General features: G+C 39.8%; 1 protein-coding gene across 1 annotated transcript in view; it reads left to right on the forward strand.

Annotated features, from left to right (window-relative positions):
* The window catches only part of ANO3 (anoctamin 3), a 350115-nt gene that overhangs the window by 97843 nt on the left and 235142 nt on the right, over window positions 1-17130 (forward strand). Inside the window, exon 2 of the mRNA XM_017863846.1 lies at window positions 15343-15537. Coding sequence (XP_017719335.1) covers window positions 15343-15537 — 195 coding nt within the window. The remainder of the gene's footprint in view (window positions 1-15342; window positions 15538-17130) is intronic.

A 17130-nucleotide genomic window follows, 5' to 3' on the forward strand; every position in this document is an offset into this window, starting at 1 on the left:
GAGAGACAGAGAGAGAGAGAGAGAGAGAGAGAGTGTGTGTGTTTATAAGTCTGGGTTCAATGAAAAGTGAAAAACAACACAGTAATCTGAAACCAGGAAGTTTAGTATAGGAATAATGAGGGATTGGCTAGGAAAAATGAATGAGAACTCTAAAGAATATAGGAACAGCAGACATAAAGAGAAGCCACTACGTTAGGACTCAGATAGATTGCCTTAGGAAGAACATCCTCTCCCCTATTATCAGAGCTGAGTCATAGACCTTGCTAGAAGGCCATGGCTCATTGGGTCACTGCGAAGTCACTGTAGTGCCATGTTGGTGAAACTCGCTAGAAATGTTTCCTCTGGTGCTGGTAAGAGCAATTCATTGAGAGGTGTTTTTCTGGAGGAACTCTACTACATAACTACCACAGGTGGGGGCAGGGGTGCTACTGCTGATGACCACTGATACTATTGACTGCCATGCACTGCAGGAACCTGTCCAGTAAACATACTGGAACAAGAAAGCAAACCCCTTTCTTCCTATGCTGTCTTTAGACGGGATCAATGGATATCACTTAAGCTAATACTAAATAGTAGAATTCTAAGTAAGGAAAGGGTAAGATAAGGACATTATAAAATACATTCGTATAAAGATAACCCCTAAAACAAAAATCCAAAATTTCCTAAATTCCATAAGTACAAAAAAAAATAAAGAAACATATCACGTAGAGATGAAGTAAATATGAAAACTCAGGAAATAAAATGTGACAGATTTGAGACCAAATGTGTAATTTATATTAATAAATGTAAATGGATTTAACCCACCTATTAAAAGAATAAAACATTTAGATTGTATTCAAAGTAAAACCCACTCTGTGCTATATACAGGATACATACATAAAAAAGTGAATCAGAAAGAAAGGTTGCAGTTCTGATACTGGACAAGGTAAAATTCAGGCTAAGATTCATTAAACAAGACAAAGAAGCCACCTGATGCTTAAAGATGACAATGCTTAAAATTCACGACGAAAATGTAATAGTTATAAATAGTATCAATTACAAAGTACCTGTCTTCATAAAATAGAATTATAGGAAATGCAAATAGATAGATACTAACACACTAATAGAAAGTTAACACACTTCTTTCACAGCAAGACACACCAAGAGGACAAAAAGTAAAAGTATAACCCTCAGCACTTTGGGAGGCCAACGCGGGGATATCTCCTGAGGCCAGGAGTTTGAGATCGAGAACATCCTGGCTAACATGGTGAAACCCAGACTCTACCAAAAATACAAAAAAATAAATAAATAAAAAATAAAAAAAAATTGACCAGGCGTGATGATGCTCAACTGTAATCCCAGCTACTTGAGAGGCTGAGGTAGGAGGATCACTTGAACCCAGGAAGCAGAGTTTGCAGTGAGCCAAGATTGCACCACTGCACTCCAGCCCAAGCAACAGAGCAAGGCTCTGTTTAAAAAAAAAAAAAAAAGTAAAATCTTAAAGGCTTTAATGGATAAGGTAGATCATATAAGGTAGATCAAATATATGTATGTTGTCTACATATGTGTTTGTGTGTATGCATATTAAATCTTATATCCTTGCAAATAATCTTCTACCTTGAAATTTAAAAACCTAAACAACTCTTATTTGAAAAAGGAAAACAAACTGAAATTGCACAATTCTAAAACATAGTGATAAAAACATCACGTATCGGAATTTGGACATACAATTAAAGTGCCTTCAGAAGATTATTTATAGCTTTAAATACTTGACATCAATAAAATGCAAGGAAGATCATTAAAATTTTAATTCCTAACTCAAGAAGTTACAAGAATAATTACAAAACAAATACCAAGAAAGAAGAAAAAAAGAAGTTAATGAAATAAAAGATAGCAAAGCAATAAATAAAGTACTGCTCTTTTGGGGAAAAAAATAAATGGAATAGATAAACCATTGTTTAGCATAATATAAAAGGAGTAATCACAGATATACAAAATAAGAAATGACAAAGGAGAAATAACTCTATGCAAATCCATTTGAAAGCTAAAATGGGGAAATACTTTTTGTCCAAATTGACTTCAGTGGCATTATAATGTTTAAACAGATGTGTAGAAAACAAAAATTTTCAAGAAATTACACCCACACCCAAGACCATGTGCGGGTTTGTTCATAGGGGAAGCTACCAAACTTTAAGGATCAGAGAGTTTCAATGCTAACTGACTTGTAGGTCAGTGATATCCAGAACTCTCTGTGGCAGTAGAAATATTTGACGTCTGTGATATTCAGTATGGTCGTCATCAGCCACACATGGCTATTGAATGAGCACTTGAAATGTGGCTACGATGACTAAGGAACTGAATTTTTAACTTATTTAATTGTAATTTTTAAAGTTATAAGATCTTACATGAGTGATGGTTATTGTACTGGGCAGTATAGTGCTAGCTCCTAAAAACATAGGAAAATATCTAAATTCTTTTTATGAACCATATAGAACTTTGAAGCCTAAACCAGATGTTTATTTAATTTCAACTATTATACTGGATAACGGGGGTACATGTGCAGGTTTGTTACATGGTTATATTGCATGATGCTGAGGTTTGGGATATGGCCCCCATAACTCAGATAGTGAGCAATGCCCGATAGGTAGTTTTTCTTTTCTTTAACTTTTATTTTAGATACAAGGGTACATGTGTAGGTTTGTTACAGAGGTAAACTGGTGTCACATAGGTTTGTTGTACAGATTATTTTGCCACCTAAGCACTAAGCCTACTACCCAATAGTTATTTTTCTGTTTGTCTCCCTCTGCCACCCTCCACCCTCAAGTAGACCCCAATGTCGATTCCCTTCTGTATCCATATGTTCTCATTGTTCAGCTCCCACTTATAAGTGAGAACAAGTGATGTTTGTCTGTTCCTGTGTTAGACTGCTAAAAATGAGGGCCTCCAGCTCCATCCATGTTCCTGCAAAGGACATGATCTTGTTCTTTTTATGGGTGTGTAGTATTCCATAGTGTATATGTACCACATTTTACATTTTATTTATCCAGTCTAGCATTGATGAACATTTAATTTGATTCCATGTCTTTGCTATTGTGAGTAGTGCTGCAAAGAACATTCACATGCATGTGCCTTTATAGTAAAATGATTTATATTCTTTTGGGTATATACCCAGTAATGGGATTGCTGGTTTGAATAATTCTGTTTTTAGCTCTTTGAGGAATCACCAAACTGCTTTTCATAGGGGTTGAACTAATTTACACTCCCACCAACAGTGTAGAAGTGTTCGTTTTTCTCCACAACCTTTCCAGCATCTGTTATTTTTTGACATTTTTAATAATAACTATTCTGACTGATGTAAGATGGTGTCTCATTGTGGTTTTGATTTGCATTACTCTAATGATCAGTGGTTTTGAGCTTTTTTTCACATAATTGGTGGCCACATTTATATCTTCTTTTGAAGAGTGTCTGTTCATGTCATTTGCCCACTTCTTAATGGGGTGTCTGAATTTTTCTTGTAAAATAGTTTAAGTTCGTTATAGATGCTGGACATTAGATCTCTGTGAGATGCATAGTTTGTAAATATATTCTTCCATTATGTAGGTTGTCTGTTGACTCCCTTAATCATTTCTTTCCCTGCGAAGAAATTTAATTACATCCCATTTGCCAATTTTTTGCTTTCGGTATGATTGCTTTTGGCATCTTCATCATAAAACTTTGCCAGTTCCAATACCATTATACATAATGGTATTGGCAAGGTTGTCTTCCAGGGTTTTTATACTTTTGAGTTTTAAGTTTTTAATCCATCTTGAGTTGATTTTTGTTTATGGTATAAGGAAGGGGTCCAGTTTCAGTTTTCTGCTTATGGCTAGCCAGTTATCGCAGCAACATTTATTGAATAGGGAGTCATTTCCCCATTGTGTGTTTTTGTCAGCTTTTGAAGATCAGATGATTGTAGGTTTGTGCCCTAATTTCAGGTTCTCTATGCTGTTCCTTTGGTCCATAAGTCTGTTTTTGTACTGGTACCATGCTATTTTGGTTACTGTAGTCCTGTAGTATAGTTTGAAGTCGGGTATCATGATGCCTCCAGCTTTATTCTTTTTGCTTAGGGTTGCCTTGGCTATTTGGGCTCTTTTTTTGGTTCCATATGAATTTTAAAATCGTTTTTTTCTAATTATGTGAAGAATATCATTGGTAGTTTGATAGAAATAGCACTGAGTCTCTAAATTGCTTTGTGAAGTATGGCCATTTTAATGATAATGATTCTTTCTATCCCTGAGCATGGAATGCTTTTGCATTTGTGTTGTCTCTGATTTTGAACAGTGTTTGGTAATTCTTGATGTAGAGATCTTTCACCTCTCTGATTAGCTGTATTCCTAGGTATTTTTTGTGTGGCTATTGTGAAACGGATTGTGTTCCTTGGCTGGTGTTAGTGTATAGGAATGCTAACGAGTTTTGTATGTTGATTTTGTATCCTGGAGCTTTGCTAAAATTGTTTATCAGCTCTAGGGCTGAGACTATGGAGTTTCCTACATGTAGAATCATGTCATCAGCAAACAGGGATAATTTGACTTCCTCTTTTCCTGTTTCAATTCCTTTTATTTCTTTCTCTTGCCTGATTTTTTTGGGCCAAGACTTCCAATACTGTGTTGAGTAGAAGTGGTGAGGAGGGCATCCTTGCCTTGTGCTTGTTTTCGAGGGGAATACTTTCAGCTTTTGCCAATTCAGTATGGTGTTGGCTGTGGGTTTGTCATAGATGGCTATTATTTTGAAGTGTATTTCTTCAGTGCCTAGTTTATTGAGAGTTTTAACATGAAGGAATATTGAATTCTATTGAAAGCCTTTCTGCATCTATTGAGATAATAAAAAAAAAAATGTGACTTTTATCTTTAGCTCTGTTTATGTGATGAGTCTTATTTATTGATTTGCAAGTTGAACTAACCTTGAATCCCAGGGATAAAGCCTACTTAATCATGGTAGATTAGCTTTCTGATGTGCTGCTGCATTCAGTTTGCATGGATTTTGTTGAGGATTTTTGCATCAATGTTCATCAAGGATATTGGCCTGAAGTTATCTTTTTTGTTATGCCTCTACCAGATTTTGGTATCAAGATGATGCTGACCTCACAGAATGAGTTAGAGAGGAATCCTTCCTCCTCAATTTTTTGATAGTTTCAGTAGAAATGCTACCAGTTCTTCTTTATCCATCTGGTAGAATGTGGTTGTGAATCCATCTGATTCTGGGTTTTTCTTGGTTGTCAGGTTATTTATTATTGATTCAATTTTGTAGTATTGGTCTGTTCAGGAAATCAGTTGTTCTGTTGATGCACATCTGTTCAGGGAATCAATTTCTTCTTAATTCAGTCTTGGGAGGGTGTGTGTGTCCCCTCTTATTCATCTCTTCTAGGTTTTATAGTTTGTGTGCCTAGAGGTGTTCATTAGTACTCTCTGATGGTTACTTGTATTCCTGTGGAGTCAGTATTTCTGTGCAACATTTCCTTTCTCATTTCTAACTGTGTTTATATGAATCTTGTCTCTTTTCTTCTTTATTATTCTAGCTATTGGCCTATGTAGATCATTATTTTTTTCAAAAAACAAACTCCTGGATTCATTGATCTTTTGAATGGTGTATATCTCGATCTTCAGTTTACCTCTGATTCTGTTTATTTCTTGTCTGCTAGTTTTGGGGTTGGTTTACTCTTACTTCTCTAGTTCTTTCAGTTGTGATGTTAAGTTGTTAATTTGGAATCTTTCTAACTTATTGATGTAGGCATTTAGTGCTATAAATTTCCCTTCTAACACAGCCTTAGCTGTGTCCAAGATACTCTGATATGTTGTATCTTTTTTCTCAATACTTTCAAAGAACTTCTTGATATCTGCCTTCACTTACCTAAAAGTCACTCTGGGAAATGGTTGTTTAATTTTCATGTAATTGAATGGTTTTGAGCAATTTTTTAAGTCTTGATTTTTATTTCTATTTTGCTGTGATCCAAGAGTGTGTTTGGTATCATTCTGGTTCTTATACATTTGCCGAGGGTTGTTATATGGTCAGTTGGGTAGTCAATTTTAAAGTATGTGCCATATAGTGATGAGAAGAATGTATATTCTGTTGTTTTGGGGTGGAGACTTCTGTAAATATCTGTCAGATCCATTTGGTCCAGTGTTGAGTTCAGGTCCTGAATATCTTTTTTAATTTTCTGCCTTGATGATTTAATACTGTCAGTGTAGTATTAAAGTCTCCACTATTATTGTATGGAAATTGAAGTCTCTTTGTAGGTCTCTAAGAACTTGCTTTATGAATCTGGGCACTCTTATTTTGGGTGCATAAATATTTAGGATATTACCTTGTTGAATTGAATTATTTACCATTATGTAATGCCCTTCTTGGTCTTTTTCGATCCAGATATGAAATTCTTGGTTAAAGATTATTTTTTTCTTTAAGAATGTGAATACAGGCTTCAATCTCTTCTGGCTTGTGTGGTTTCTGCTGAAAGGTTCACTGTTGGCCTGATGGAGCTCCCTTTGCAGGTGACCTGCCCTTTCTCCTTAGCTGCCTTTAACATTCTTTCATTTCAACCTTGGAAAATCTGATGATTATGTTTCTTGGAGATTGTCTTGTGTAGAATCTTCCAGGTGTTCTCAGTATTTCCTGCATTTGACTATTGGTCTTTCTAGCAAGGTTGGGGAGATTTTCATGGACAATACCCTGAAATATGTTTCCAAGTTGTTTGCTTTCTCCTCATCCCTTTTAGGGATGCCAGTGATTCCTAGCTTTGGCCTCTTGACATAATCCCACATTTATCAGAGGTTTTGTTCACTCTTTTTAATTCTTTGTTCTTTACTTTTGTCTGACTGTCTTATTTAAGTCTTCAGGTTCTGACGTCGTTTTCTCAGCTTGGTCTATTCTACTGTTAATACTTGCTGCTGCATTGTGAAATTCTTGTAGTTTCAGCTCTATCAGATCAGTTAGGTTCTTCTTTATACTAGCTATTTCACCTGTCAACTCCTGTATCGTTTTATTGTAATTCTTCGTTTCCTGGATTGGGTTTTCCCATTCTCCTGAATTGTGATGATCTTTGTTCTTGTTCACATTCTAAATTCTATTTCTGTGATTTCAGTCAACTCAACCTGGTTAACAACCCTTGTTGGAGAACTAGTTTGACTGGAGGATGTAAAACACCCTGACCCCTTAAGTTGCTGGAGTTCTTGCATTGGTTCTTTCTCATCTCTGTATGTGGTTGTTCCTTTAACTTCTAGGCTGCCTCTGATTGCAGTGGTCAGGTGGGCGCAGGGAGGTTGTGCTGAAGTCCCAGGTCAGGCAGTCCTGCTCAGTGAGAAGTGAGGATGGGGACCTGCGTCGAGAACAGTCTGACCACTTTTCCATTAGATGGGTGCTCTGTGCCAAGGGACCAGATCAGTCACTATTCCCGTGGATTCTCTAGAACGTGGAGACAGCAAGGGCTAGTGCTGTGAGACAGCAAAGATGGTAACCTGCCCCTCGCGCCAGGAGCTTTGTCCCAGCGAGTTACAAAGCTGCTACTGGCTCAATAGTTCCAGCAGGGGGTGGACCCAGTGAGGAGACACTGGATCAGGGGCCCACATAACCAATAGTCTGGCCATTTTTCCACAAGGCTGCTACAATATGTTTGGGGGTCTGCTCCGGTCTCTAATCATCTCCAATTTCCCATTACCTGAAGGTATTAACAGTGAAGGCTACAAAACAGTAAAGATGGTGGCCTGCCCCTCCCTCTGGCAGCTTCATCCTAGGGAGATATGGACCTGTTGCCAGCCCCAACACACTGGCAGGGGTGGCAGGGGACCTTGGTCAGGAGCTTCCACCCAGTGATGAGGAATAGGATTGGGGACCTGCATATAAAAGCAGTCTGGCCGCTTTTTCATAGAGCTGGGTTGGGGGTCCACTTCAGCCTCTTGTTGCCTTGCACTCTACAAAGCTCGAAGGCAACAATGGCTAAGACTGTGAAAGAACAAAGATGGCAGTCCTCCCCTCTCTCTGGAAGTTCTGTCTCAGGGAGCTTTGGAACAGTTGCTGGCTGGAAAACACTGGCAGGGGTGGTTATAGACCTCGATTAGGAGATTCTGCTCAGTGGTGGAAAAAGTCTGGTTGCTTCTTTGTAGAACTGCTGCAGTATTCCACGTGACAGCTCCAGTTCCTAGTCACCTTGGATTCCCCAGAGCCAGAAGGCTTCAACAGCTAAGTCTGCCAAACAGCAAAGATGGCAACCTACCCCTCCCTCTGGGAGCTCTGTCTCAGGGAGGTGTAACACTGCTACCTGTGGCAGGCTGGGGTTCCAAGCCAGTGGGTCTTATCCTGCAAGGTGCTGTGAAAGAGGGGCCTGCAGCCAATCATTGCTCAGCCCCCTGGACTCAGCTCCTTTCCTAGGGGTATGTACAAGGGTCTAATCTCCCACTTTGCTGGAGTTGCAGCCAGTTTTTCCAGGAAGCCTAGGTATCAAAAGCTCCTGGGGCTCCATGTGTACCCAAGTGGCTACTCTGCCGAGACTCCACATAGCTCTGCCTGTCAGAATGAAGGCCCTATTGGAGTGGGTTCACAAGGGAATCTCCTAACCTGAGGGTTGCAAAGATCCGTGAGAGAAGGCTGGGTCCCCAGGGTCATGCACTCACTCACTGCTTCCCTGAGAGTGGGAGGCTCCCCTGGCTCTGTGTCACTCGAGGGTGGGTAGTGAGTTAGTCATCCTGTCTTGATTTTCTCCATTCTCCATTGGTCGACTTGTTTTCTTGATGAATCCCAATGTGTGTACCTGAGTGTTTCAGTTATAGGTGCTGTGTTTATTTCCCCTTCCATTTCTCTCCATGTGTATGGGGCACACTAGCTGCTTCTAATTGGCTGTCTTGGCCAGCCCCTCCATAGGTAGTTTTTCAACCCACATCTTTCTCCACCCCTCTGGTAGTCTGCCGTGTCTATTCTTCCCATGTTTATGTTCATGTATGTTCAGTGCTTAGCTCCCACTTATAAGTGAGAATGTGCGTAAGTCTGATTTAAACACATACACACACATAACTCATGTATGAGTATTATTACAAAAATCCTAATAAAATACTGGGAATTAGAATTTAACATATTTAAAACAATTAATCAAGACAAAGTATGTTCTGTTTTTGTTTTCTGGAAATGAAAAGAGGATTTACCTTTAGAAAATCCATTAATGGAACTCAACATAATAAGATAGCTAAGGAATAAAATTACATAAACTGAAATAAAGCAACACACTACTGAACAAAAAAAAAAACTGGAAAGTGAGTAGCACATTCTTAGCTTGAAAAAAATATTTACACCTCAGTGCTAAACCAGTATTTTACTCACTTGTTTAAAATAATCCAACTGGCTATTTATACTTTCAATACAATGGGAAAGAAACGCGCATTTACAATAGCTAAAAGAGAGCAGGAGCTAACCAATATGCAAAACTTATATAAAGAAAAGTTTAAAACACCTGACCAAAAGCATGAACCATAAAATAATCACAGCATAGATTTTGTCAAAATTAAGGACTTCTGCTTTTTTAGAAGACACTAGTAAGAGAATGAAAATATATGCTACAGACTAAGAGAAAATATTTGCAGGTCACCTAGTGGACAGCAGTATTCCCGCCTAAGTGATTATAGATTCAATGGAATCTCTATCAAAATCACAGCTGGTGGCCAGGCGCAGTGGCTCATGCCTGTAATCCCAGAACTTTGGGAAGCTGAAGTAGGTGGGTCACCTGAGGTCAGGAGTTCAAGACCAGCCTGGCCAACATGGTGAAGCCCTGTCTCTACTAAAAATGAAAAAAAAAAAAAAAAAAAAAAAAAAAAAAACAAAAAAAAAAACATAGCTGGGTGTGGTGGCAGGCACCTAGAATCCCAGCTACGCAGGAGGCTGAGGCAGGAGAATGGCTTGAACCCAAGGGGCAGAAATTGCAGTGAGCCAAGACTGCACCACTGCACTCCAGGCTGAGGAACAAGAGCAAATGTCCGTCTCAAAAAAAAAAAAAAAAAAAAAAAAAAAAATCAAGCTGCCTTTTTTTTGTATAAATTGACAAGTTGATCCTTAAATTTATATAGAAATACAAAAGAATAAGAATAGCCAAAGCAATCTTGGAAAGAGAGAACAAAAGTAAAGAACTCACATTTTCTGATTTTAAAACTTACTACAAAGCTACAATACTAAAGACATTGTGGTTTTGGCATAGGAGTAGACATATAGAATGGTGGGTTAGAATTGAGAGTTCAGAAATGAACCCATAAATTTATGGATAATTGATTGTAGACAAGGGTGCCAAGACAAGTCAATGGCATTTTCAACAACTTGTACAGGAACAACTGGATATCCACATGGAAAAGAATAAAGTTGCAGCCCACCTCCACACCATGTACAAAATTAGCTATAAGTGGATTATAACCTAAATGTGAGAACTAAAAGTATAAAACTCTTAGAGAAAAACAGGAGTAAATCTTCATCACCTTGAATTAGATAACGGTTTCATAGATACAGCACCTAAAGCACAAACAACTAAAGAAAAAAAATAGATAAATTGAATTTCATCAAAATTAAAAGCATTGTGTTTCCAAGAACACAATCATGAAAATGCAAAGACAACCCATACAGAGGGAGAAAATAGGCAAATGCATGGAGGCAAGAAATTAGGTTAGTAGAGGGCGGAGCAAGATGGCCGAATAGGAACAGCTCCAGTCCTCCAACTCCCAGCCGCCGAGCGACACAGAAGACCGGTGATTTCCTCGCTGCTTTTCAACTGAGGTATTGGGCGTCATCTCACTGGGGAGTGCCGACAATCGGTGCTGGTCAGCTTGCTGCAGCCCGACCAGACCAGAGCCTGAACAGGGCGAGGCCTTGCTCACACTGGGAAGTGCAAGGGGAAGAAATCCCTGTTTTCTAGCAAGAGGGAAAACTGAGACACACAACACCTGAAGATCGGGTAATGTCCCACCACGAATACTGCACTTTAGCAAACGGGCACACAGGCAGATTATACCACCACCTGGCTGGGAGGGGTCCACGGCCACGGGAGGCTCTCCTCATTGCTAGCACAGCAGTCTGCCATCTAACCAAAACGTAGCAGCGAGGCGGAGGGTGCGCCGCCATTGCTGAGGCTTAAGTAGGTGAACAAAGCCGCTGGGAAGCCTCCGAACTGGGTGGAGCATTCACAGCAGCTCAAGGAAACCTGCCTGTCTCTGTAGACGCCAGCCTCTGGGACAGGGCACAGCCAAACAGCACTATGGGGAAGCAGCAGAGGCTGTGCAGACGCGAACGATCTGTTCATGACAGCTTTGAAGAGAGCAGTGGATCTCCCCAAACATGGAGGTTGAGATCCTGAATGGAAAGACTGCCTGGCTCAAGTGGGTCACTGACCACTGAGTGATGCTAGTAGCCAACGGGAGACCATCCCCACTAGGGCAGTCTGGACAACCCCACACGTTCACAGGGTGGAGGACATCCTGAGAGGCAAGCTTCCAAAGTAAGGAACAGACACGGTAACTACTGTTCAGGGCGTTGATTCTATCTTCTGCAACCCTGTGCTGGATAACCGCAGCGCAAACAGGGTCTCGGAAAGTGGACCGCAAGCAAGCCCACACAGACCTACAGCTGAGGGTCCTGACTATTAGAAGGCTATCAAACGAGCGAAGCAACACATATACCAGAAACCCCATCAGTACGGTCACCATCATGCAAGACCAGAGGCAGATAAAACCACAAAAGATCGGGAAGAAGCAGGGCAGAAAAGCTGGAAATTCAAAATAAGGAGCGCAGTCTCCCCTGCAAAGGTAGCCGCAGTTCTCATCGCCAGGCAAGTGGATTCAAAGCTGGTCAGAGAAGACTTTGACGAGGATGAGAGAAGAAGGCTTCAGTCCATCAACTCTCATGAGCTAAAGGAGGGATTACGTACCTCCAGCGCAAAAGAAACCTAAAATCTTGAAAAAAAGAGTGGAACAATTGACAGCTACGAATAGATTAATGCAGAGAAGCTGTAACTAACGAAATACAGGACATGAAACCATGACACGCAGAAAGTACGTGGACAAATCCCACAAACCTCAAGTAACCGACTCGATCAAACTGAGAAGAAAGAGTATCAGCGATTGAGGATCAAAGAATGAATGAAGAGAAGAGAAACCAAAAGAAAAAAGAAGAAAAAGAAATGAACGAAAGCCTGCAAGAACGTGATGGGATTCTGTAAAAAGACCAAATCCTTACTTTGGCATGTTGGAGTGCCTGAAAGTTGAGGGGGAAAATGGAACCAAGTTGGAAAACACTCTTCAGGAATATCATCCAGGAGAACTTCCAACTAGGTAGGCAGGCCAACATTCAAAATTCAGGAAAATACAGAGAACCCTAAAGATACTCCTCCAGAGGAGCAATCCAAGACACATAATTGCCAGATTCCACCAAACGTTGACATGAAGCACTTGGAACCAAGCCAAATGTCCATCAATGACAGACCTGGATTAAGAAATGTGGCACATATACACCATGGAATACTATGCACGCCATAAAAAAGGATGCGTTTGCGTCCTGTTGTAGGGACATGGGAGCAGCTGGAACCATCATTCTCCAGCAAACTATCACAAGAACAGAAAACCAAACCACTGCATGTTCTCACTCATAGGTGGGAACTAGAACAATGAGCATCACTTGGGACGCGGGAAGGGGAACATCAACACACTGGGGCCTATTATCCGGGAGGGGGGATGGGGGGAGGATTGCATTGGGTTATACCTAGATATAAATGATGAATTGATGGGTGCTGACCGAGTTGATGGGTGCAGCACACCAACATGGCCACAAGTATACACTATGCAACAAACCTGCACGTATGCACATGTACCCTAGACTTAAAGTATAATAATAAAAAAAAAAAAACTTAGGTTAGTAGTTTCCAGAACTGAGCTTAAAGAGGGAATGGGAATTGGCCTGTTAATAGGTTATGATGTTTCTTTTTGGAGCAATTAAAGCCACTACGAGTGATGTTTACACAACTCTCGCATATACTAAAACAGCTAAACTTGTATACTTAAAGGAGTCAAGTTTTATGGTATATGACGTTATATCTCAATAAAAGCTTTTAAGATGTCTTAAATTAAAATGTCTGGATAGATGCTCATGTATGACGATGGAAAAAACACCTAACGATATATCAGATATAAGTGGTCGACAAACTATAATTTGTCTCTTTTTTTTCTTTTTTCTTTTTTTTTTTTTTTGAGATGGATCTCACTATGTCGGCCCCAGGGCTGGAGTGCAGTGGCGTATCTCGGCTCACTGCAAGCTCAACCTCCCAGGTTACACGCCATTCTCACTGCTTCAGCCTCCGAGCCAGCTGGGATACAAGGCACCCGACATGACGGTCCAGCTAGTTTTTTGTATTTTTTAGTAGAGACAGGGTTTCCCCCATGAGCCAGGTTGGTCTCGATCTCCTGACCTAGTGATTCCCCCGCCTCAGCCTCCCACAGTGCTGGGATTACAGGCGTGAGCCACCACGCCCGGCCTATAATTTCATTTCTGTAAGAAAACTGTTTTTATAGTTAAACATATTTGAATACATAGACAAAGACCAATAAACTTATAACATTCGTTTCATTTAGAGAAGAGACTGGAATTTAAGAATCAGGTAAAACTAACTTTACTTTTTAAATCTGTTTACTTCTATAATTTAAAACCTTTTAAAATGACAATATTTTATGTAATTTGCTTATGTAAAATACATAAATATCCTCAAAGTGAGTAAATAAAGGCACCAACCACAAAGCCTGACATGTAATAGGCACCCACAATAAAAAGTCCCTTTGCCTTAATGTAATGTGAAGTCCAAATACAACACTAGGTGGGGGATGTTTCATGGTTTTATTCACATTATGCAGACAGCATGCAGAGCCAACTTCTAAAGACAGGTGTCAATAAGAAACTTTTTAGGGAGTTATCTACAATCAAGCAGCTTCGTACAATTTACCATAGTCTGTTTTCACATTGATAATGTATTTCTTTATAATTTATCCAGTCTCAGGTAATAACAAACTACCTGAGACTGGATAATTTGTAAAGAAAATGTTTTATTTGGCTCATGTGTCATTATAGAGCTTGCATTCTAGGGAGGTATACAGAAATAAAACAAAATATATAATATGAATGACAGTGGGTGTTAAGCAGAAAATAAGCAAAAGAGTAGTGTTAAAAGCTAACTTCTTTTTGAATGATGGGAAATAACCTGGAAGTGGTAAAGGAAAATGATAGTAATAAAGAAGACTAGAAGAATAGTTTAATGACAGGAATTTGAATACCGATTTTTAGAGAGGAAGCATGAAGAATGACTGAGACAGGCAATTAGGTACAAGAAGGATTTCTACTCCACCTCAAGTAAAGTTGATATGAGGTTGTGGAAGAGAAAAGAGCCTCCACTGTAGGCGGCTGCAAGAGAAGCAGTGTCACTGGGGGGATATGGGGCAGTGCCAGGTTTGGGCGAAATTATGGAGGGAAATGGGTGATCCACAGAAAAATCTAAGGAGGATATTAAGTGGATTTTCTGATGTTTTATGTGAGTTCCCAAGGGACATAGTGAAAGAGTCTGGGTGGGAGATGTTAGAAATAACAGTGTCCAGAGACATTGGGGTTTAGAGTGCCAAGGGAGAGGAATGACCTGGGATTGACATTATGGGATGAAGAGGAATAGAGATGGGGAAGAGGAACCATTCTTTCCTGGATCACACAGTATAGCGGGACTTCTGCTTTTGGAGCCCGAGTTTGGTTGAAGGGCATTCTGACTTCTGGCAGATGAGACCATACATGAGGGAAGTAACTCTAACACTAAGCACAGGGTTGGTGTCTTGATCCCTGCTTGCTGCCCAGTTTTTATACTATGTTATGCTATCTCTTTCCAGCCTCTAAGTCGCAGCTACGATATTATGTGTGTGTTTAAGGGAGGGGAGGGTGTAGAAAGAAGGGTGCCATTTAGTAATTTGAATGTTTATGTATTAGGTTTTATTTATTTTGCTATTTGAAAGCCTAAATCGTTAAGTTTTATTCAGAGTATCCACATAATTGTTGTCATAATTCCCCAAATGAACTGAAACATCAGTTTCTTTTTTCACAGAACTTTGAAAAGAGTGCTGAAAGCTCAAACAGGAAACAGATGTTTATGTCTCAGAACTATTGAACGACAATCTCAAACACTCTCCCTGACAAAATGTAAACAAAACTAACTCAATTATTTCTAATATCTAGGTGGTGCTTTTCAATAGTTCATTCCTGAAACACGTATCACACGAATTAAAACTTCTTATTGACCTCTAATGATTGATTTTTTTATTGCTAAAACTCAACATTTTGGATTTGCAGGTATGAATATAAGCAAGAGTGAGATAACAAAAGAAACTTCATTAAAACCGTCTCGGAGATCCCTGCCTTGCCTCGCCCAGAGTTATGCTTACTCAAAGAGCTTGAGCCAGTCTACCTCCCTCTTCCAGTCAACGGAGAGTGAATCTCAGGCTCCCACATCTATAACCTTAATCTCCACTGACAAAGCAGAGCAAGGTGAGCAACAATTCCTATTTTCTTGTTCAATTTATAAAATCTACGTTTTCCAAATACTCCTTTCCTTCCTTTTTCCATTGGACCAGTTTTATAGAGCTCTTCAGGAAGGAGGCTGGCATAGAAAGGAGACCAATACACCATGCCATTTGTTGGCCAGATGTATTTTCTCTCTTCCTTGCCTTGAAGGTGGCCAATCCCATGGAGTCTGAACCTAATATTTGTTCGCAGTGGAAGTCCCAGCTACATGAATCACTGGTGCATTTGGCCACTATTTGCATCCCTCTTGTTGATGAGTAACATTCCTGGCGAGAACTTATAACCAGTATTCAAACAGAGAATGTCAGCAATAGTAAACTCGGTTTTCTAAAAATAAAGGCTGAAGATTTTACAACTGACAATAAAGCAGTGAAGATTTGGTTGCATAAAGACTTTGGCAATCCAAGGCTGGTGTGCAAGGGCTGAATTTGAGAGACATACCAGCTAGGTGCCATACAAAGAAACGGTGTGGCAACCCTTAGGCACTCTCCTACACACATTTGCCCACTAAGACACACACTATCTCTTTAGACAACTCCTTTTTATAAGAGTTAAGAATTTGAATACAACCATGCTCCCTGTTGTGCAGTGGTTAGGGTGTGTTTTTCTTTTTCTTTTTTTTGAGATGGAGTCATGCTTTCTCACCCAGACTGGAGTGCAGTGGTGCAATATCGGCTCACTGCAACATCTGTTTCCCATGTTCAAGTGATTCTCCTGCCTCGGCCTCCTGAGTACTGGGATTACAGGCACACGCCACCATGCCTGGCTAATTTTTGTATTTTTTAGTAGAGACTGGGTTTCATCATGTTTGTCAGGCTGGTCTCGAACTCCTGACCTTGTGATCTACCCACCTTGGCCTCCCAAAGTCCTGGAATTATAGGCATAAGTCACTGCACCTAGCTGTGTTTTTATTTTTCAATTCTTTTGTTGTTTTTTCTTATAAGAATGCATTCCCTTATGACTCCATATGGTTGCTTCTTTTTCTGGATAACTAAAAAATATCAAAAGTACTGTTTCAATACTGTTGTGAAATCACTACATATTGTAGTTAGCTTACAAATATGTCCAGCATGTAAAGTGGCAAATTGTTCAAGAAGATGAGGGTATTAAAACATAATATAGATGTTTCTTTCCCTTATCGAAAGTGAAATTTTATACCAGGCATGATGGCTCACGACTGTAATCCCAGCACTTTGGGAGGCCAAAGTGGGCAGATCACTTGAGGCCAGGAGTTCGAGACCAGCCTGGCCAAGAAGGTGAAACCCTGTCTCTATTAAAAATACAAAAGTTAGCCAGGCATGATGATGCATGCCTATAGTCACAGCTCCTCAGGAGACTGAGGCACGAGAATCACTTGAACTCGGGAGGTGAAGGTTGCAGTGAGCCGAGATGGTGCCATTGCATTCTAGCCTGAGTGACAGAGCGAGACTCCATCTCTAAAAAAAAAAAAAAGAAAGAAAAAAAAGAGAAATTTTAAATAACTAATTTTAACTCATTAAGTTAAAAAAATTCACGTTTGGCCATCATTTGTCCATCTATCACCATGGTTATTTTCTG

This window comes from Rhinopithecus bieti, unplaced genomic scaffold, assembly GCF_001698545.2.
Source record: "Rhinopithecus bieti isolate Rb0 unplaced genomic scaffold, ASM169854v2 scaffold_68778, whole genome shotgun sequence".
Lineage (NCBI taxonomy): Eukaryota > Metazoa > Chordata > Mammalia > Primates > Cercopithecidae > Rhinopithecus > Rhinopithecus bieti.